At 56.1% G+C, this 22,435-nt stretch overlaps 1 protein-coding gene across 2 annotated transcripts; it reads right to left on the bottom strand.

The window, feature by feature from the left end:
- Nucleotides 1-74: 74 nt before the first annotated feature.
- CHRM4 (cholinergic receptor muscarinic 4) lies at nt 75-18,349 on the bottom strand. 2 transcript variants are annotated; one of them, XM_054161472.1, is made up of 3 exons: nt 18,231-18,349; nt 3,654-3,695; nt 75-3,111 (listed from the first exon to the last, which is right to left on the bottom strand). In XM_054161472.1, the coding sequence occupies exon 3, from the start codon at nt 3,104-3,106 to the stop codon at nt 1,634-1,636; it is 1,473 nt and encodes a 490-aa protein (XP_054017447.1). In that variant the 5' UTR covers nt 3,107-3,111; nt 3,654-3,695; nt 18,231-18,349; the 3' UTR covers nt 75-1,633. The 2 variants fall into 2 exon arrangements, with proteins under 2 accessions (XP_054017447.1, XP_054017446.1); XM_054161471.1 differs by lacking the exon at nt 18,231-18,349 and adding an exon at nt 17,931-18,058.
- Nucleotides 18,350-22,435: the final 4,086 nt, after the last annotated feature.

Here is a 22,435-nt window from a genome sequence, read left to right as displayed (position 1 = left end):
GAGGCTGGGGAGGAGCAACCAGATGGCAACAACTCATTCACTGCTCACGCCAGGGCCGCCGGTTTCTGGTCCGAGGTCTTTATTTGTCTCAGGGAGGGCTGGGCCACGGTTTTAACAGTTTGGAAAGGAAAAAAAAACAACCAAAAGCCTACCAGGCCTTTTGGGCACCGCTGTGTGAATGATCCTAAAGGCAATGGTTGAGGTGGGGAGGGGGTGTCCCCCTCTGGGCCAGGGCAGCCTTTCTCCAGGTTGCACAGCATCACCCCAGCGTGGGCGTGGGAAGGACAGGTGGGACACGGAGTCTGCCGGTGCCAGTGTGGCCCCGTCCCGTCTGTCATCTGCAACCAGCTCTATCCACTGAGTTCTTGCAGAGACTCAGCTTTGGGAGAAGGTGAGGAGCAGCTCCAAGGTGGTCTGGGCTGCACACACAGCTAGGCTGGGAGGGGGCTGGAGAGGCTGGCTGAAGCCTGCATGCTGAGGGCTCCGCCACGACACCGACGACAGGGTTACGTTCATTTACAAAGCTCAGCAGCCAGCTCCTTTGGCCTTCCAGGGGTGTCCCCCTGTACTTGGGGCAGGAGCAGGGCTAGAGGCCACCACTGTCTTCTCCCACCCCCAGAGCCATGCATTATCGGGTCCCCCACACCTGCAAGGAGACAGTGGGGACCTGCTCATGGCCCAGATGAGACACAGGGCACCTAAGCCATATTGCAGACCCTCTTCCCAATCCCTTCCAAGCCCCTCATCTCCTCCCATCCCTCCCAAGGACAGTTATTTCCACTGTTGCTGCTGCCCACTTCTCAGGGGCTACGTTTCCCCCAGGCCATGGAGAGAAGTCTTGCACCACACCACTGCTTTTCTTTGCAGTTTTAGTTTCCATCATTGTAAGAAGTGATGCCTCACCCAGGAATGAGATGCTTAGCTTTGTCTGTCTGTCTGTCCAGCCATTTGTTGGCTGTGGGCAGAAAGGGCTTGAAGGATAGAATGGATCTGAAGCCCAGGCAAAACTTCCTCTCCTCAGTCCCTGGGTAAGGATGTACGAAGGCATCTCTCAAGGGAAAGGAAGGAGCTTGGCACATCTGCTAGGGTGCCACCTTGGCTGCCTTGGGAGGAGACCTGACTGGGCCAGCAGGACTCCCTGTGAGTATGCCTGAGCCAGCCTGGTCCAAGGTGGCTGGCAAACGTGTGGCCCTGGCTTCTTCTCATTTCTTGGGTAATGACCGATTTAAAAGCCTGTTGAAAGCATCCAGCATTAGACCGTCTGCATGCAGACAAGCTCTGATGCCCTGGAGATGGCCAGCCAGGAGGAGAAGAGGCATCCAGTCTTGGGACAAAGACTGATGCCACTCGGCCAGCCTCTCAAGAGCAGGAGGCTGGTGAGGGCTCCCGGTGACCGCACCTCCTCCTCTTGCCTCCGGGTTGCCCACTGGCTCCCCAGGCTAGTCCCAGGGTGACCGGAAGGAGCTGCACCTTAGCGGTGCCTTGGGCTTTTGTCAGTGTTGGATGAAGGGCATCATCTGCAATCACTGTACAGTCTGCACTGCCGTGGGTGGGGAGCAGAGGACCCTCCCCAGCAAGAGAGGCAAAGGGAAGAGCTTCCGGAATGTTGCCGAAGCGGTCCCTGAGCGCCAGCTTATCTGGCCGTGCCAATGTTCCTGTACTGGCACATGAGGAGGTGCTTGAAGGTTTTCTTGAACGTGGCATTGCAGAGGGCGTAGCAGGCGGGGTTGATGGTGCTGTTGACGTAGCAGAGCCAGTAGCCGATGGACCACACCGTGTCGGGCACGCAGGTCTCGCAGAAGGTGTTGATGAGGACCATCACGTTGTACGGCGTCCACGTGAGGATGAAGGCCAGGAGGATGGCAAATATGGTGCGGGTGACTTTCTTCTCCCGGGCTGCCATCTGGCGCTTCTTCCGCACTTGGCTTCTGGCGATGCTGGCGAACTTCCTGGCGACGTTGGCGGGGCGGCTGTTGGACAGGGAGTTGTGGGTAGAGGCTCCTGCCTTGGCCGGGACAATCTCGATGGCCGTTACGCACTCGGTCCCGGTTTGCTTGGTGACAATCTTGATCTTGGACCACTTGGACGTTGGGTTCACGCGGGGCGGGGCTGGGCTCTGCCCTTGCCCCGCCGGCAAGATTTCTGCTGTGGGCTTGTCTTTCGTGGTCTGGGTCATGCTGACGGTGCTGGACTCGTTGGAGGTCTCTTTCTCCTCCTGCTGGCCAGCGGCCTCTGTCTGTGCCGAGGGCTGGTCATCCACTTTCCCGTTCCTCACCTCCTCTTTCACCTCCACAGCCTTCTTGGGGGAGTTGTTGTTGTTTTGTTTGATCACGGGGCCCTTCAGGAACCTGAGGGACTTGCCTTTCTTTTCTTTCCTGCTTTCAGGCTTGTGCCTCCTCACCCTGCTCCTGCTGGCCAGGGAGATGTGGATGTACAGCACCGTCATGATGACCACGGGCAGGTAGAAAGCAGCAATGGCCGTGCCGAAGGTCACTGCTGGGTTGGAGAGGAACTGAATGTAGCATTCTCTCTCGGGGACCGTCCTCTTGCCCACAATGAACTGCCAGAACAAGATGGCAGGCGCCCAGAGAATGAAGGACAATATCCAGGCAGCTGCGATCATCAGCCCTGCCATCTTGGTGGTCCTCCTGGCTGGGTAGGTCAGGGGCTTGGTGACACAGAAGTAGCGGTCAAAGCTGATAATGAGCAAGTTCATGACGGAGGCATTGCTTACCACGTAGTCCAGGGCCAGCCACAGGTCACACACCACGGCCCCCAGCGGCCAGTAGCCTTTGATGATGTAGACCGTGTAGAGGTTCATGGAGAAGACCCCGATGATGAGGTCTGCACAAGCCAGGCTGAAGAGGAAATAGTTATTGACAGTCTGGAGCTGGCGGTTCACCTTGATGGACAGCATCACCAGGATGTTGCCCACCACGGTGACGAGGCTGAGCGAGCCGGTGACCGTGGCGATGAACACCAGCTCCACCGTCTTGTAGTTGCTGGGGGGCTGGATGGCCACCTCGGAGCGGTTGCCCAGGGTGAAGTTGTCATAGGTCAGATTGGCCATCTTCGCTTGCCAGGGCTGAGCAGAGAGGTTGTGCATGGGGTCTGCAAGGCAAGCAGGGACACAAAGGGAGAATTACGCCTGCCAGCCTTTGGTGCCACCTCAGCTTCCCCGGCCAGCACCGCTCCTGGTTAGTGCTCAGCAATCTCCTGCTCTTACTGGGTTTGTCTCTGCCAGTGCAGCCTTCCCCAAGAGCTCTTTGAAGGCTCTTCTCGTGTCCCCGTTTAGCAAAGGAGGAGGCACGTTGGGCTGTGGGGAGAGGAGTGGGGACAGGGCTGGAGACAGCCCTTGGGCCAGGATGCAACAGTCCCTTCTCTGCAGGGCCAGGAGCCACCTCCCAGCTGGAGCAGAGCCCCCGTGTACCCCAGGGAGGCAGGCAGAGAGGCCAAGGGGCTGCAGGAGGAAGGGAGCTGCAAAGCCCAGTGGTGATGCACAGCATTCACTGCAAGGACAGGAGCTAGTGCCCTGCCCCAGGGAGCAAAACAAGTTTATAGTATGCCCCAAGCGTGTCCTGATGGCCTCCCCAAAGCATCTCCCCAGGAGGGGACTATGCAGCAAAGCCGTTGCCATGGTCCACTCCGCTCACCTGTGTCTCTCGCAGCAAAGAGCTCCTTCTGGAAGATTACATCTGGGACAAGGAAAACAGCAAGTTACACTACAGCTTCAGCCCAGTGTGAGCCCCACAGTGTTTTACTGCGAGGTACCAACCTGTCCAGCTGAGGTGGCCTTGACAGAGAGGTGACATTGCTCAGAGGCAGATGCTGACAACCCAGATAAGGCTGGAACCAGGTACTCTGGCCTGACCTGGTTCACAGCCCAGTCCTGGCAGGCGCAGGAGAGGGAGTGGGCTGCACAAGTGCCATCAGCCAGTGATCACGATGGGAAATGCTGGCCCCTTCCCACAGTCCCACTTCATCTTGCAGCTGCAGCCACACCAGCTGTGCAGCTGTACAGGGTGAAGCCTGACACATCTCAGGCTGCTACATGGAATTGTTTATGAAAGGTGGAAAGAGTTAAGGACAGAAAGACTACCTTCTCCAAACCAAGATGCCTGTGGTTAACCACCCCCCTCCCCCCTCAACAAGGTAAGAGGAGAATGGACCTTTAAAAAAAAAGAAGGAATGGCCCAAAATTGATGTGCTGGGATGAAGGGGAATTTCCTGGAAGAGGAAAGAGGAGGAAAGGTACTGGAGGAGGTGGACTGCTCAGGAGAGCTTCCCCTTGGACTTGCCTCTCCTACACCACCCAGGCCCCAAAAAAGCTTTTGGGCTTTTACCAGCCTCACCCTAGGTGCTGGGAGCATCCTGACCCCACCACGCCAGCAAGAGCAACCTCTCCAGCAGCCCCACTCAGTGCCCAGGGCAAGGGTTTTGTCCACCCAGCCCCATGGGTGCTGCTGCTGGTAGCCCAGCAGGAAGCGGTGGAGTGGGCAGGTGTCCACGTTGGCACAGGCAGCAGGAGCACGTGGCACAGTGTGTGTCTGACAACTGGCTTGGGTAACAGTGCTGGCTCCAAACCCCTGGGGCTCCTGGAGATGAATTGGCTCAGCATCTGAACACACCATTGACGCGCACCGCTCCCAAGCAGGGCTTTGGGGTTGCTTCCTAAAGTCTTTCGAAAGAAATGCCTTTGCCTTGTGCTTGTGGGAGATGTCTGCCGCCAGTAAACAGCCAAGGTCTGCTCTCCTACATCAGAGCTGGCTTTTCACCCAGCAGTGGTGGAACTCATGACCTCAGGCAGCACCAGGGACCCAGGGGTTGCCTTTGAAAGAGATGCAGGGGTGAGAAAATGGAAGCATAGCTGCCGAGATGCTAAACCAGGCTAGCAACGTAGCTGCCATTAAGGCAGCTTCTGCTTCAGCAGGGCTACACCTGCCATGGCAGCTGGGCTTTTCTTAAATGCACAGGGGGATGAAGTAGGTGAGGGACAGAGAAATACCTCTGCACCACCATTCTCTGAGCCCATTACATGTGGCCTACTGAGACAAAGTTCTTTGGAAAGAAAGCAACATCCATTGGTGGATACTCAAAGCTAAGCACTGGCGGGGCGAGGAAGCCCACTGGCACTGCCCAGCTTTGCATCCAGCTCCAAGCACAAGAGATGCATCAAGGGAAAGGGGGAAAGCATTTTCTGCTGCCATGCTGCCTGGGCACCTAGCCAGGGATGTGAGAGGAGGTGATAAGTGTGTAAAGTGACATAGAAATGTGTAATCGTGGCAGTTTGGGGGCTGGATTCAGCACAATGGAAATGAGGTTTAAATTCCTCACTTTAGTGAGATGGGGAGATTGAGCTGTCACTCTTGTAACAGCTAATCAACCCCATCAGACAAGATAGCAATCAAGCAGACATCTACCCCAGCTCTTCCAGAGAGACTTCGAAAACCTTGCAAAGAAACCTTGCCTTCGTCTCTGCTAAACCGAGGGTTTCACTTTTCCACCTGAGTTTGTGAACCGGCCTCCTCTTCTAGGTGCGTTTGGTTAATTAGCAGCCCTGGCCGAGGTAAGAAAAGTCCTCCTCGTCCCGCTCCGTAAAGCTGTTTGTGGAGGACACGAGAAACAAAGGAGGGAGAGCGGCGCAGCCCCACTGGCACGTCGTTGGATGCCACCCAGAGGTCATGCTGGAAACTGGTGTGCTGAGGCAGGGGCAGCTGCAGCCTCAGGTGAGTCCTGCAGGGTGAAGGACTCTCACGGGTGTATTGAAAATGAGCCTTCACCGAAGGGCAGAAATAAAGCAACCTCCTGCCTGAGGGTAGGAGAGGGAACAAGAGCAGTGTGAAGTTACAGTATCACAGTACGTTAGAAGCTGGAAGGGACCTCCAGAGATCATCGTGTCCAACCCCCCCTGCCAAAGCAGCATCACCCAGGGTCGTCTGCACAGGAATGCATCCAGGTGGGTTTGGAAAGTCTCCAGAGAAGGAGACTCCACAGCCTCTCTGGGCAGCCTGCTCCGGTGCTCCATCACCCTCACTGTAAAGAAGTTTCTCCTCATGTTGAGGTGAAACCTTCTATGTTCAAGCTTGAACCTGCTGTTTCTTGTCTTATTAGTGTGCACCACCCAAAAGAGCTTGGCCCCCTCCACCTGACACCCACCCCTCAGATATTTATACACACGGATGAGATCCCCTCTCAGGCTTCTCTTCTGAAGACTGAATAGCCTCAGGGATATCTGTCTCTCTTCATAGGGGAAGTTATGTACAGCACAGACATACAACAGCATGTAGAAGCCTGAAGATGGGAACACCACGCACCCTCACCACAGACACCATGGCTATTTTCTGCCATGCCTGTACTGGGCATCCTTCTTTCTCCATCTGCTCTCTCCATCCCTCCATCTCTCTGCCCCTGACCCCCATCTCCAAACTCATTGGGATAGCCTGGTTCTGCCTTTGCTCTATCTGGAGATGGAGCAGGGCAGGAGTAGCATGAATTCAGCAGGTCTCAGAGCACCTGACCAAGCTGTGTGTCACAGCTGCCCAGGCACTCGGGATGGATCCTGCCATTTGCCTTAGGGATGGAGAGCACCAGGGCTGTGTGATGCAACCAGATCAGGCAAGTGACTTTCCAGCTCCCTGCTTGCTGCAGGGAGGTTGGAGAAGATGACCTTTCAGGGTCCCTTCCAACCCAATGCATCCTATGATTCCATGCAGGGAGCTGCCTGCATCCACAGGATGTGCCCGAAGATGGAGAGAGCATGCAGGAGAACCGCAACAGCCTCAGCACTCTGGCTCCATCTCCACTCTCATGCCAGCAGCATCACTGTCCCTCATGCTGTGAAGACTCCAGACAACAAGGGACCTCTCCAGGCCCTGGAGACTTCTCATTAAAAGCCCCCCCCCGAATGCCCACCTCTCCCGTTGCACTTCCATGAGCACATTTCTCCTCTCCTCCTCAAACCAACCATCCCAGATCACCCTCCCTGTTTCTACCCCCTTTGCCCTTCTCTCCATGCTGGCAGTGCAGCCAGGGAGGAGATTCTGCCTTGGCAAAGCTCAAGAGGACACACCAGAAGGGCTCCTGGGGCTGAGCCCCTACCTGTGACAGCAAGTGACTTTCCAGCTTGCACATGCCATCCCTTGTCTGCAGCACTCAGCAGGTATTCTCCCAGACCTGCTCTTTCCAGCCTACTACAGCAAACTCCACCATCAGCCTCCTTCCCCCCTAGGACTTCTGGCAGGGAGTTGTGGCTGGTTTTCTCCTCTCCATCAAAGCCATCAGGAGCTTCCAACTCTTGACTGTTAGCATCTCTTGGGCTGAGGGTTTCTGTGGCCACTGGGGCACTCAGCAAGCATGTCCTCAAGACAAGGAGATGCCTTTCCCTTCCTACCCAGCATCTTGCAAATTTCAGATAAAGACAAGAAGCACAGGCAGCTGCAGATCCAAGCAGAGAAGGTTGCCATTTGACTGGGATCCACTGATTTTGGGCAGCACTTGGCACAACAAGGTTGCCTCACCGCCCGAGATCGTGGGTGCCACCATTGTTAGGTGAAGAGACAGCTCCAGAGCTAGAGAGCAAATCAAGTCCTGCTCACCCCTCCGTGGTCACAGGCTGACAGCCAAGGGCAGGGTGGAAAGCTCCTGCTGTGTCCTTGCTGCACACCTCGTGTGTCGCTCCAGCAAGCCTTCCCAACCTGTCAGCCCCTCCAAAGTGCTTTGCAGCCCATTGCCACATGGCAAAGGAGAAATTCCTGACGTGGATTGCTAATGATTATCCCATGCCTATAATGTCTGTACTGGCTAGAGCCAGGTGCTCCAGCAAGTGCAGTTAGTCACCAAGCACCTGCTGAGCACTCAACCCATGTGGGACAGGGTCAGCTTCCTCCTACCCAGCCTGTCTGTTCCCTGAGTGGCAGGAACTGGTGCCCTTCCCCAAGGGCATGGCAAGGGCAGCAGGAGAGGCTGGTATTTGTGTATGCCATGGTGGCACTGCAAGCTGTGGGATGAGCTGTTGGAGCAAGTAGCCCTATTGCTCCAGTGGCCCCTGCCTCTGCTCCCTGTACTGCACAGTCTCCATCTGCCCCCTCCACAGCCTCTGTTCTTCACAGCACCACCACTGAGGTACCTCCCTGCTCTGTCACTGCCTCAGTCCCAGCCTCATCCTCCGGGCTGGGGGGAGCAATGGCTGGTCCATGTGAAGTCTCTGGTAGTGAGCAGGGCTGTGTACCCACCCAGCATGCTCAATGGGCTTTGTCACCAGAAACCAAGTCCCACACTCACATGCCAGTCAGGGGAAGAGGTTTGTAGGAGAAGGAATTTGAGAAACCAGCTGAGCATGAGCTGCTCCCACAGGAGTGGGGCTTTTGCTCTGCATGGATGTGAGCAACCCTCCGGAGGAGCAGCAATGCTGAAAAGACCTTGAGTCCAGGAGGCTCCCACACTGGTAGGGAGTGGGTGGCTGTGGATGGCAGCTCCTGACTGATTTGACCTTGTGGTGCTCCAGATGCCTGTCTCCAGGAGGGAGGGAAGATGACCTGTTCCATGGCAGGAACATCCTGGAGGAAGGTACACATCACCCTCTGCTCCAGCTGGGTGCAGAGGGCTGGGGCCAGGGCATATTTGCTGCAGCATTGCTGTGAGGAACTCACTCCTTGCCTCCTACTTGTCCTGGCCTTCCTAAGGGAACTGAGAGAGTGAGGTGGTGTGGGGCTGGGCAGTGAGTGCAGCCACAACCAGAATCTGAGGAGAGAAGGGAAGAAAAAGAGGGGAGGGATAGAAGATGCCAGAGGGGTAGAAGATGCCAGAGGGGTAGAAGATGCCAGAGGGATATGGCTCCTGCACATAAAGTGAAGGGACACCCGGGGGGGGGGGGTGTGTGTGTGACATTTGTGGTGCTAATTGCATTATCTAATAACTGTTAATTAGTTCTTGACTCATAGCACCAGTTTAGTGAAGGATTGTTCTGTTTGACAGGTTCACACTCTTCAAAGTGTGTGAAAACAGAGCTCCTGGAGACCTGGAGCAGGCACCTTGACAGTGCCAAATACAGGGAGAGCATCAAAGGGAGTCTGTGTGCCTCGGGGGTGGGCATCAGCCTGGGTTTGCCCCGCTGGGGTCACTGCCAGGCTCGTGTCAGGCTGCTCCCGTGCCTCGGCATCAGGAACAATGAAAGCAGTAAAGCAGGCAGGAAAACAGAAAGCAGATGAAGGGCCGGCGGGATTTGCTGTGCTAAGATGGCAGGGCTCCCCCTGCCCTCCCAGCTCCAGCTGGCAGCTGTGTTGGTATCCTCAGGCACGGGTTGATGGACCCCTGAAATCCTTATCCTGCTCCAGATCTGAGCCATTGTGTCAGACGAATTGCCTCTTGCCAGCAATGTGCGGGGTGGGTCTGGGCATTTTGTTTTTTCCCTTTGAACAATGTATCCCTCTTTGTCACCCTGCTGCTCAGCTGGTACTCAGGAGGCAAAGCAAATGCCTCCATCCCTGCAAGCTGGGAGTCTGACAGCTTTTCCTGGGGCCGCTGGAGAAGTGGGGAGCTCTGCAGCACAGGAGCTGCCAGCTTTCAGGGGGAGGTAAGGGGTGAGCCCCTCCTGTGCTCAGCAGGTAGTTTTGCATCGGGTTTTGAACATTTGCTCTGTCCAGGGCCAGAAGGGAGCATTGCAATTAGCTTGCCCCCAGCAAGCCAGGAGCCCACGCTGCCTGCACCGCTGCTTACAGCTAGGTGGTTGTCGCTGGGCTTCCAAACAAAATGCAGCCACCCCCTCCAAGGCACTGTGCTCACAGCCCTCAGCAGCTCCTGCAGGTCCATGCTGTGGCTCATGTAAGTGGCACTCAACCCAGCTGCTCACCAGCATCCCACAGCTGGCGTGGCTGCACCCCCTGCCTGAGCTGGCCCCCCAGAAGGTGCTCTGGGCTGCAATCAGCTCATAAGAGGCTACACAGCGTTAGCAAACCAGAAGGGGACTGGTGAAAAAGTGTTTTAAAGTGGTTGAAAGTGGCTCCTATAAATAACCTACCGCTGGCTGGCCACTCTGACAGTTGATTAACCATCTGTCACCCAATTAGGTCATTACCTATCAGTGCCACACTAATAGTGAGCATGCCCAGCAAATGCCATGCAAGGCAAAGCCCAGCCTTACCCACTGTGCCCAGCCCACAGTTCCCAAGCACTGGTGCCTCCCCAGCGCTCACACACCTGGGCTGGACTCCAGTGGATACCATCACGGTGGGAGAAGGCTCACTGCAGCAGCATCCTGGGTGGGGCAGAGACAACACCATCCTCTTCCTCCTGTGCCCTCTGCCTTGGCTCCCCAGGGCTGCAGCCCAGGACTGGTCACAGGCTCACAGGATGTTAGAGGTTGGAAGGGACCTCCGAAGATCATCGAGTTCAAACCCCCTGCCACAGCAGGACCATAGAATCCAGCACAGGTCACACAGGAGCACATCCAGATGGGGCTTGAAAGTCTCCAGAGAAGGAGACTCCACAGCCTCTCTGTTCCAGTGCTCTGTGACCCTCACAGTGAAGAAGTTCCTCCACATATTGAGGTGGAACCTCCTGTGCTGTAGTTTATATCCATTACCCCTTGTCCTATCACAGGGTGCAGCGGAGAAGATCCTGTCCCCTCCCTCTTGACCCCCAGATTTGACAGCACCATGGGCACAGCAAAGGCAGCAGGAGAGGCTGGTATTTATGCATGCCTGTGTGCTGGTGGCAGAGCTCAGACCATCACACTGAGCAGGAATGTGCTTGGCTTTTATAGAATCACAGAATTGATTAGGTTGGAAAAGGCAGCTAAGATTACAGAGCCCAACCTTCAACTTAAGACCACCATGGTCACCATTAGACCACGTCCCAGCATGCCATGCCCATGCGGTTCTTTGAACAGCTCCAGGGACAGTGACTCCATCACCTCCCTGGGCAGCCTGTTCCAGTGCCTGACCACCCTTCCAGGAAAGATTTTTTTTTTCCTAATATCCAGTCTAAACCTCCCCTGGCACGACTTCAGACATTTGAGCTGAGGCAGGACCAGAGCTGCACTCCTCTCTGCCTGCTGCACTAATGCTCTCTGCCTCAGAGAGATGCTCACGCTCTTCTCTATCCTGGGCTCGAGCTTTAATGCGACCTACAGGTCCAGCTCCCAGGAAGGGCTCTGGGCTCAGGCAGCAGAGGGGAAGGAGGGAGTGAGGATTAGAGCAGCAAGGGACTGCCTGGATTACAGAATATAGGATACAGAATTAACCAGGTTGGAAAAGACCTTTGAGATCATCAAGTCCAACCTATCACCCAACACCATCTAAATCAACTAAACCATGGCACCAAGTGCCTCACCCAGGCTTATTTTAATCACTTCCAGTGATGGTGACTCCACCACCTCCCTGGGCAGCACATTCCAACGGGCAATCACTCTTTCTGTGAAGAATTTCCTCCCAACATCCAGCCTAAACCTCACCTGGTGAAGCTTGAGGCTGTGTCCTCTTGTTCTAACACATGTTGCCTGGGAGAAGAGACCGACCCCTGCCTGGCTACAACCTCCCTTCAGGTAGTTGTAGACAGCAATAAGGTAGCCCTTAGCCTCCTCTTCTCCAGGCTAAACAACCCCAGCTCCCTCAGCTGCTGGGCTCTCCCCAGGGACAGGTTAGTGGCCAGGAACAGACACCTGCAAGACAGACGGTGATGGAGGACGGACAGGGGGAAAAGGGCAGGGAGTTGCTTAGAAGAGCAGCACCCTCTGTAGCAGGGACAAGGATCAGCAGTGCCTGGGAATGGTGAGGCAGATGGACTCAGCCTCTCTTTGGGGAAGCCAGTTGCAGGGAAGTCCCTCACCCTGCCACAGCCCTGCAGAGGCACGGTTGCCTGTGCACCTGAGGTAGCAGCCCGACCTAGTCCCCCAGGAGCCAGGGCTGGTACTGGGCAAGATGGGGGCTGGCACCCAGGCAGAGCTCTGCAGCACTCTGTGCCCACACTCTTTGTCCCCCTGGGGTCCCCATGGGCTGTGAGGTGGGACTGCAGCTCAGGCAGTCAGATGTGGTGTTGCTCTGGCAGAGCAGAGCTGTCAGAAGGACAACTCCCAGACCCAAGGCACTGCAGAGAGAAAACACCAAGGTGCCCATCTGAAATTTTAAAGACTGGGCAATGGGAACCAGAGCCCCTTGCCTTCTGGAGCAGGGTGAGGCTCCGTGGAGCTCTGAAAGGAGAAACAAGCCAGCTGAGCAGCTGGTAAGAGGAAAGAGAGCTGATGCCCTGAGCCAAGCACAGAAAACTGGGCAAGAGCAAGAGACCTGCTGGGTGGATGTGGATGTGACAGAGTACAGCCCTAGTCCCGAGGACAGGCAGAAGAGGAGAAATTTTGGGGTGCTAATGAAAAGGAAAATGAAAATATTAGACCTCACTTGGCCATGAGACCTGCCAGAGGGTTTGGCATTGGAGGTGATGCCTGAGCAAGGGGACAGAGTGAAAGACGGGAGCTGCAGCAGAAAATGGAGTCCAGGGCATGGGCAGGTGGCATGGACCAGGTGAAGAGAACAGGTAGGAAACCACTGTTCATGGAGACAGCAGAGAAGGGGAGGGATGGTGAGAAAGGAGGCAGGAATAGCTCCAGGCTGCCAGGGAGGAATTACATATCACCGCCGCAGAGGAGCCGTAAGAAACTCTTCTGAGAGGGAGAGACGTCATGCAGAGAAACTGCCTGCAAGCCTCTCCCTGCTGCCTTCCCCTGAAGCCTTCCACCAGGTCCTTTCTGGGCAGAGCAGTGGGAGTGCTGGGGCTGGAAACTTTCATGGGATGCAGTTCTCGTGATCAGGTACCTCAGCTCTGCCTAGGAGTCACCTCGCTCACCGCAGGATGGTGATCTGCAGCCTCTCATGGCTCTACACCACAGGCTGCATCCTGCAGCACTGGACAGGGGTTTTAGCCACCTCATTTCCTGTGGCTGTGTTTGGTAGCAGAAGGTTTTATGAGCTGCACACTGGTTATGGGCCATGGCAGGGGAGGTGAGCTCTGCAAACAGCCTAGAGATGACCCTGCTAGATGCTGCTCCTCAGTGCTGCAGAAAGGCAGACCCAAGCCCAGGCAACTCAAGCCTGTTGTCAGGCAAAGGCTGATGCCAGCAGGGCTTCATTGCTCTCCACTGCTCTCTGCACACACATTTTTGGCTTTAACTGGGGCTGCACATGATGTATCTGCCAAGAGAGCAGGGATCCAAACTGCCCTGAAGGCACTAGAGGCGGCGAGATGCAGGGTACGCTCCTTCCCGTCGCAGTCACGCAGAGATCCCACAAGGATGCCTGTCCCTCGGCAGCAGAGGCAGCCTGGCCACGCTGCATCAACACTGAGAGGGGCTGCAGGCAAGGGATCAGTGAAGCAAGGCGCCATGAGTGCCTCTGGAGGGCCAGCCCCTGACCTGGAGCGGACACGAGGGCCTGGGACATTGTGTTTGCAGAGTGATGTTTTCAGACCTTGGTGTTGCACAACAGGAACTCTGAGTTTCCCACAGATAAATCAATCTAATTCTGCTTCAAGAGCCTAAGGATGTTAACCCATTAGCTGGTCAGTGCAGACCAATTCCACCGCGAGCCTTAAACCCCTGCACGACACTTCACCCAGCACTCCTCCAGCTGGTACACAACCCTGTTGCCTCTAAGCTGTGGGGTGCTTCAAACTATAGTAGATTGAACATCAGTGGTGGGAGCAGGAGACTGCCACTCTGCCTGGCTGTCTTGGATGGAGGAGCTTTGATAACTCAGGACCTTGTCGATAGCTTTGGCCAAGCCCACTGGGTCTGAGGAGCTCCACGGTTTACACTGAGTCTTGCCTCTAAAGGAACGATTTCCCAGCAGCTGCTCATCCTGTGCCAGCTGACCTAGGATGATACTCCTCTTTGAGGCTCTTGAAGACAATCAAAGAGCCCTGTGGTTCCCCATGGTCCTCTCCAGCCCTCTCTGAATTCTGGAAAGAGCACTCAGGGTGGATGCATGTCCTTTACACCAGCAGGTCTCAACCTGCCTAATGCTGGGGTGGGGGGAACAGAGCAGGATGCATTTGGGCATCTCTGCTGCTGCCTCATGGGCAGCAGTGGGGCTGAAGCCCACACTGCACAGGGATAGGGTCACAGCAAGACAGGAGGGCCAGTGTTGCTCCCACAACCCTGATTTGCAGGAGCTCCAGCAAAGATTTCAGGGCTTATCAGAGGGATGAGGCTCTGTGCCTGCAGCCGCTGAGTTTCAAGGCTTGGACAGTCTGGTGAAATTCATTTTCTTAGTAAATTTAGACCTTACAAGGTATAAACTGAGCCTTTCCTGGAATTCCTCCTTCTTACAGTGCAGCCTCTGGGCTGAAGGCATCTCTGGAGGGTGCCTGCAGCAGCCCTGAGGCGGAGGTGTAAGCAGCTGTGCCTGGCACGCGAGGGGTCAGGCTGAGGAGCATCTCCATCAGAGCTTGATTTGCTCACACTTGCTGTGTCAGGGGACTCAAGGCCTGAAGTCAGCTCAGATAATGTTGTTCTGACCCAGAGTCAAGTCCCAAGAGATCCAAGACATCCATCTACAAGGCAGATGCAATGGATGCTAACACACACAGACAGGATGGGGACACCCAGGTGTCTGCCAGTGGTGCTGGGCACTGGTTGTGCATCTGCTGCTAAAACCCTGCTGCTAAATATCAAGTGGGGAACCTGTAGGTGAAACACCCTGCCCTGTGTGCTCCTGTACCAGCAAAATCCTGGCATAGTGAGCAAGCCTGCCTGGGAACCATGTGCCCCAGATGCATTTGTCCAAGAAATGCCCAGCTGCCCTTTGAAAACTTCAGCAGCTGAATTTGTCAGAATGTAGCACAAGGGACAGCCTAGGTATGGTCAAAGATCTGGATGCAGAAAGCCTTTCCTGTGCCTAGAGGGTTAAAGGGATGCCGTGGTGGGCAGTGCTCTCCCAGGGACGGCCAAGGCTAGCAGGCTGCTCCACTTGGTTGTGAGTCAGACAACAATCATCCGTGAAGACCCTCACTGCCTGGCCTGCCAGGACCCTGGGCAGAAGAACACAGCTGTCTTCCTAGAAACTGGTGTTGACTTTCTGACTGGTCACCTGAATCCCATGGAAGAGAGATGGCTCCCAACACCAACCTGAAGAGTTTTCCACGCTGCCAAGATGCTGAGCCCCACATCACCATCGGTGCCTGGCACACTCACGGTGGTTGCTGGTGCTAGGACAGGCTTAGGAGCAGCCTGTGGGAGATGCCGGGAGAGGGATGAAGAGAGGAGAGGATGTAGATGGGAACAACCCAGCCCAAATTTCCATTTCTTGTCTGTGCCAGGTCCCACACCCTCACATTTCCCTGGAACACATCCTTTCAATATGCAGTTTTAGACCCAGCCCAGAATGGCTGCTGAAACGCAAAGCAAACCTCCTCCCTTGGCTTGCTGGAGACCAACAAGGGCACAACCTCGTGCCAGCTTGAGCAGAAACTGTCTCAAGGAGAAAGCCTGTTCCTCCAGAAGATGCCCCTCAGAGCCCTGACGTTGTATGACAAAGGAGTGGGGGTTAGCTTGCCCAGCTGCAACTCTTGCAGCGTGGACAGAGGAGCTGCGTTTGTGCGGAAAGCAGCAGCCCCTTGCCAACAGCCTCCATTTGCCTCTCCTCTCGCTGTTGCTCTTCCCTTTGCCTTCACAGAGCTGCGTCTGTCACCTCAGCTGGGCACTCACCAGCCTCTCCACCGCTCTGGCTGCTGCTGGCTGGGGGTTCAGCAAGGCAGGCAGAGAAGCGAGTCCACAGCGAACGTGTGCTGGGGTCTGCTCTGCATCAGCCACTTGTCCTCCTCTCACTATATTGATTTCCTGGTTTGGTTTTCTTGGGGGGTTTGTTGTTGGTTTGGGTTGGGTTGGTTGGTTTGTTTGTTTCCTGAGGAGATGTTTGTCATTGTAATTAAAAAAAGGAAAGGAAACCATCCACAAAACCCCAGCCACGACAAAAACCTGACATCAACAGCATCCTCGTGGGGACGGTTTCAAGAGAAAAACCATGCTCCTCCTGCAAACTCGGGAGTAATTGGATCACAGGGTTAATTAATCCTTTCAGTTCACTTCTCTCCTATGAAAGAAAACAGACTTGACCTGCTGAGATGGCTCTGCCCCTCGCGTGAATAAACAAACCGCTGTTACCGGTAGCCCTCCTCCTTCCGCCAGCTCCCCGCTGCCCACTCACCGGGTCCCTCTTGGGGACACTGCTGCCCTGCCCAGCAGACCTGGGAACACGCTGCTGCCTCTGAGCCAGGGCACGTTGGCTTGGCTACCACAAAAGCCAGGGGTCGTCCTGCACGGGGACAATGCCCCCTCCCAGATACCTGCTGCCATCCCCACCCAGGGGCTCTGCCCACTGGCCGCCAGCCCAGCTGAGGGGTGAACCGGGGACCGGCTGCTATTTCCTAGGATCTCTGTAAAATCACCCCCTTGGATGCCTTGCTCTGTTTTGGGATGCCTCATGGGGGCCTAGTGCAGGCTGAAGGATAGCTGCAGGTGCTCAGATCACAGAAGTTAAGGTGTTAGGAAGCAGGAGGTGATGCCCAGCAGCAGTGACAGTGAAAAGCATCTTGCTGTCACCTGTGATTTCAACGTGAGCGTTGTCACTGGCGGTGTTTCACCAAAAGCCTGAGCTCTAGGGCCCTGGCATCTGAGTATGTTGGTAGAAATTGTCAGCACCAACAAGCCACCCCACTGGGTGGGTACCAGTCCTCCCAACTCCTCTGCTCATCCTGCAAGTAATGGCAGGAGAAGCTGAGCCAGCCTCAAAGGTCACTCCAGGCACCTGTGACAAAGTGGGGAGCCTCCAAACGTCCAAGCAGAGCCCACCAGCTCTGCCAGCTGCCCGTGGGGCACAGAAGAATGCTAGCTGTTGCCCAGGTGGGGAATTCTCTCCCTAGACTTGTGCTTTGCAAAGACCAGATAGAAAATGTGGATGCAAAAGAGTCAGAGGGGTTGAAAGCAGGACAGGAGAGAAACCAGCACTGTTTTCATGAAAAACAAAAGCAACAAGAACTGCTCCCTGTTTTGAAGCCAATGTCATTATTTGGGGGGGAAATGAAGGGTGGGGCTGCCCACATCTTGCCCAAGATGGGCCAACAGGGAGCATGGGGCAGCTGTGCCATTACCAGCAGGGAGGGTGCAGAAGGGCTAGCAAGGGCTGAAAGGTAAATGGGACCCACACCTAGAGAGACAGGGAGCAAGATCTATCCCCCTTGCAATGCCCATCCTGGCAAAGGGCTCTGCTCGGAGGTGAGGGGACTTCTGCCTAGTCATGTCCTGGGAGGTTGCCACAAGGGCCAGAGAGGGGGACAAAGTACCCAACAGACAGGGGATCTTGTCCCTGCTGCTCCGTGTTGGAGCTCAGAGGAAAGCAAAGAAGCATGCAGGAACTCTACTGCCTAGAAAACAAATCTGCTTCCAAGAGGAGGCACCAGGGGAGGGAACGACCGCTCGTTGTGTGGTGCGTGCCCCGGGGTGCTCGTGTACCCCCGGCAGGGCGCTGACAGGGCCGATTCCTGGGTGATCAGAAGTGCCCTGGACCACGGATCCCGGGGAGCAGTGCTGACTGAGATGGGAATGGGAAGGGGGCTGCCGGCTCTCATCCCGGCGCCGTGGCGGGGCTGCAGCTCTTGCACGACTCCACGCAGCCCGGGGACGGGAACCAACGCGGGGGTCCCGAGCCGCGGGGCAAGCCCGGGGGTCCTGGAGGGACGCAGGAGTGCCGGGAAGTTGTCAGAGAGACACCCTGCCGTTCCTGGGGCCACTCGGGTGCTACCTATCCCAGGGGTGAGCACCCCCTCCCTATGCTCCCCCAACCACGCTGCCCCCCGCCCTCGCCACAGGGGCCCGGGGGGATGCCCTGTCCCTCCCTCCCATCCTCTCCCCCGCCCCATGCAGACGGAGCCCCCGAGCAGTGACTCACCGGGCAGCCCCCAGCGCCCGCCGCCGCTCGCCGCCGCCGAGCCGTTCTCAGCGGCCATGGTGCAGCGCCGAGCACGCCACCGCGCCCTCGGGGGCTCCGGTATGCATGGCCCCGGCCGGCTCCCGGCTCCCGGCGGTGCCGTGCGCGGCGGAGGGGCGGGGAGGGGCGGAGGGAGGGAGGGAAGGAGGGTCCGGAGCTGCCGGCTGGGCCCGGTCCTCCCTCCGCCCCCGTCCCTCCTCCGCTCCCAGATGTGCCGCCCCCCAGATGTTGCACCTCCCCCTCCTCGCCGCAAAGACTCACCGGGGCGGGCTGGCAGAGGAGGGGAGGGGGTGACACGAACCACGACGTCAGGAACCCGCGGCCAATCCCCACGTCACTTTTCGCATCCTCTTCCCAGATGTGGGCCAGATGTTGCGCGATGCGGGGGGGCGGTACCGGGCAGCTGTGCCCCTCCACACCATCCGACGGGGCGGCGGGAGTGGCTCGCTGCAGCACCGCGGACAGCAACCCCCGCCCGCCCCGGGACCACCCCGGGACCGCCCGCTCCCCGCCCTCCCCGGGACCTCCCCGGGACCTCCCCGGGACCGCCCCGGGACCACCCGCTCCCCGCCCGCCACGGGACCGCCGGAGCCAGAGCCCTTGCTGCCCCCCACCTCACACCTGCCAGCCCGGCCCGGAGGCTACGTTCAGCTCCGCTGCTGCGCCGGGAGCACCGGGACATCAAGGCGCCGAGGGAGGCGGAGCAGGGTCCTCGACGCATTCTCCGTCTCCTCAAAACCCGTTAAAAATCCAGCCCCGGCGCACACATCTGCGGACTTGAAACCCACGATGAACTCCGTCTGGCTGACGCTGACACTCAGGTCCGAGGAGTTTCCCAGAGCACCGAAACGTCCGCAGGTGGTTTAAGGGTCAGTTGAGTGCCCCAGAGGTTCTGATTTCTCCTGTCATCATAGTTACGTGAAAGCGTCAGGCAAGAAGAAATAAATGTCAGGAGAAAAGTAATCTGTCTTCCCTTCCCTCTGCACCTTTCCCCTTCTCCCTGCTGATACCTAGCCCAAGTCTCTCAGCCACCGTCTGCCTCTCACTTTGTGCTGTCTCACAGACACATGAGTATCATCTCCCCATCTGCTCGGCTCTCACACATATACACACAAATACTCATCAACAAATAAACGCCCCACTTTCTCCCTCCCTTGAGTGACTACCGGCTCAGACAAGTTCCCACCAGCCCCTTCCTTCACCTCCTCACCCTCCCCTCTCACCTCTCTTGCTCCGAGAGGAGGCACTTAACCAAAGGCTGACGTTTGATGTCAGCATCTCATCTGGCATGCTAGCCAGATGTGGCCAATTCACAGATCTGACCTCCCTCTTCCCCAGTTCCTGCAGGCTGGTATCTTGCTCCCTAGAGATGAAGACACGTTTCTGAATCCTGGCAGAAAGACCACTGTAGGATCACTCAGTCAGCTTTCCCTGATGACACATCTCCAGTTCCAAACCCCAAAAAGGTTAAAGCCTCTTGGTTGCTGCCTTTGCACACCGAGAGGCCTCTGCCACAGCAGAGGGGCAGATACACCACCTTGAATCTGGTTACCCTGGGCCAGATCCTGACTTTTTTTTTAGTGAGTGGTTAGTCAGCCAGTATTAATTTTCCTTCACAGCATCACAGTATCACTAAGGTTGGAAGAGACCTCAAAGATCGTCGAGTCCAACCTGTCACCCAACACCTCATGACTACTAAACCATGGCACCAACTGCCATGTCCAATCCCCTCTTGAACACCTCCAGGGATGGTGACTCCACCACCTCCCTGGGCAGCACATTCCAATGGCTAACAACTCTCTCTGTGAAGGACTTTCTCCTTACCTCCAGCCTAAGCTTCCTCTGGCACAGCTTGAGACTGTGTCCCCTTGTTCTGGTGCTGGGTGCCTGGGAGAAGAGACCAACCCCCTCCTGGCTACAACCACCTTTTAGGTAGTTGGGTGACTCAGGTCACCCCTGAGTCTCCTCCAGGCTAAACAACCCCAGCTCCCTCAGCCTCTCCTCACAGGGCTGTGCTCAAGGCCTCTCCCCAGCCTCGTTGCCCTTCTCTGGACACGTTCAAGTGTCTCAATGTCCTTCCTAAACTGAGGGGCCCAGAACTGGACACAGGACTCAAGGTGTGGCCTAACCAATGCAGAGTCCAGGGGCACAATGACTTCCCTGCTCCTGCTGGCCACACTATTCCTAATGCAGGCCAGGATGCCATTGGCCTTCTTGGCCACCTGGGCACACTGCTGGCTCATGTTTAGGCAGCTGTCAATCAGCACCCCCAGGTCCCTCTCTGTTTGGGAGCTCTCCAGCCACTCTGACCCCAGCCTGTAGCTCTGCATGGGGTTGTTGTGGCCAAAGTGCAGCACCTGGCACTTGGACCTGCTGAATGTCATCATGTTGGACTCTGCCCATCTGTCCAGTCGGTCGAGGTCCCTCTGCAGAGCCCTTCTACCCTCTGACTGATCAACATCTGCTCCCAGCTGGGTGTCATCTGCAAATTTGCTGATGACTGACTCAATGCCCTCATCCAGATCATCAGTGAAGATATTAAAGAGGATGGGGCCCAGCACTGATCCCTGGGGATGCCACTGGTGACTTTCCTGACTTCTTTGAGGAGCAAGAAGACAAAGCTTTCCCAGTGTCAGCTGGTGTCGAGCCACACAGCTCAGGCTCTGCTAACTTTTGCCAGCTTAACATCTGCCCACAGCATTTTTGCAGTCACTGACCAAGACCTGTCAGAAAGTCTCTTGCCTCGCCCCAGTGCCCTGGCTTTGAGTGTAGAATAGAACAGAATAGAATTAACCACACTGGAAAAGACCTTTGAGATCATTGAGTCCAACCTATCACCCAACACCATCTAATCAACTAAACCATGGTTCCAAGTGCCTCATCCAGTCTCCTCTTAAACACATCCAGTGATGGTGACTCCACCACCTCTCTGGGCAGCACATTCCAGTGGCAAATCTCTTTCTGGGAAGAACTTCTTCCTAACATCCAGCCTAAACCTCCCCTGGTGCAGCTTGAGACAGTGTCAGACTGTGGCCTCAAGCAAACACTACCTATTCCTCATGCTAACATGAGAAAAAACCTTTGCCACGCTCTGGCTGAACTCATCAGGCTGAGGAAATATCTGTTTCCAAGACAAATTGATTGCACTGGAGTCGGGTTATTTGATTGGACTCTTGTTTCAAACTCCAGCTCCCCATGGGTAGACAAAAGACTGTAATGAACAGGGAGAAGTCTTCTTCCAAAGCTGCTCAGTCATGGAGATAAAAATGTTTAACCAAACTGAAGGCAAAAACTTTTCCACTTCTAAACTCCATGCCTAGCTTTGTGCACCCTCATTAGTCAGGAGCAGCAGAGCTTCTGAAAGCCCAGGCTGCCCATACATATTCATAGTATCATACTGTCAGTCAGGGTTGGAAGGGACCACAAGGATCATCTAGTTCCAACCCCCCTGCCATGGGCAGGGACACCCCACACTAGATCAGGCTGGCCAGAGCCTCAGCCAGCCTGGGCTTAAACACCTCCAGGGACGGGGCCCCAACCACCTCCCTGGACAACCCATTCCAGGGCTTCACCACTCTCATGGGGAAGAACTTCCTCCCTACCTCCAGCCTGAATCTCCCCACCTCCAGCTTCATTCCATTCCCCCTAGTCCTATCACTCCCTGAGATCCTGAGAAGTCCCTCCCCAGCCTCCTTGTAGGCTCTCTTCAGATACCAGAAGGCCACAATGAGGTCACCTTGGAGCCTTCTCTTCTCCAGACTGAACAGCCCCAACTCCTGCAGTCTGTCCTCACAGGAGAGGTGCTCCAGCCCTCTGCTCATCCTCGTGGCCCTTCTCTGGACACCTTCCAGCACCTTCAGATCCCTCTTGGAATAGGGGCTCCAGAACTGGAGGCAGTACTCCAGGTGGGGTCTCCCCAGAGCTGAGCAGAGGGGGAGAATCACCTCCCTTGCCCTGCTGGCCACACTTCTCTTGCTGCAGCCCAGGATCTGATTGGCTTTCTGGGCTGCAAGTGCACACTGAGAGCTCCTGTTGAGCTTCTCCTCCCCCAGCACCCCCAAGTCTCTCTCCTCAGGGCTGCTTTCCAGCCAGTCCCTGCCCAGCCTGGATTTGTGCCTGGGGTTGCCTCGATGTGGTGCGGGACAATGTCGAAGGCTTTGCTCAGGTCCAGGGAAACGACATCAGCTGCCCCTCAGCTATTAATGTTATGACCTGTTCATAGAAGGCCACCAGGTTGGTCAGGCAGGATACTCCAATCAAACACAGCTCTGGCTTCTCTTGCCACAATTTATTCACACATTCCCTGCTCATGGGCTGCCAGTGAGTTTCACCAGCCCCTCTTGGTGTCACCAAAATGACATCACCTTCCTTCTTGGGCCATGTAGGCACTGGCTATGAAAAACAGTAACTCCACTCCAGAATCTGACCCCAGCTCCTTACCTTTTTCCTGGCCAGCTACATTGTGC

The sequence above is a fragment of the Dryobates pubescens genome, chromosome 5 (assembly GCF_014839835.1).
Source record: "Dryobates pubescens isolate bDryPub1 chromosome 5, bDryPub1.pri, whole genome shotgun sequence".
Taxonomy (NCBI): Eukaryota; Metazoa; Chordata; class Aves; order Piciformes; family Picidae; genus Dryobates; species Dryobates pubescens.
The sequence above is the reverse complement of the archived record's forward strand: the minus strand, read 5'-3'. Positions and strand labels throughout refer to the sequence as shown.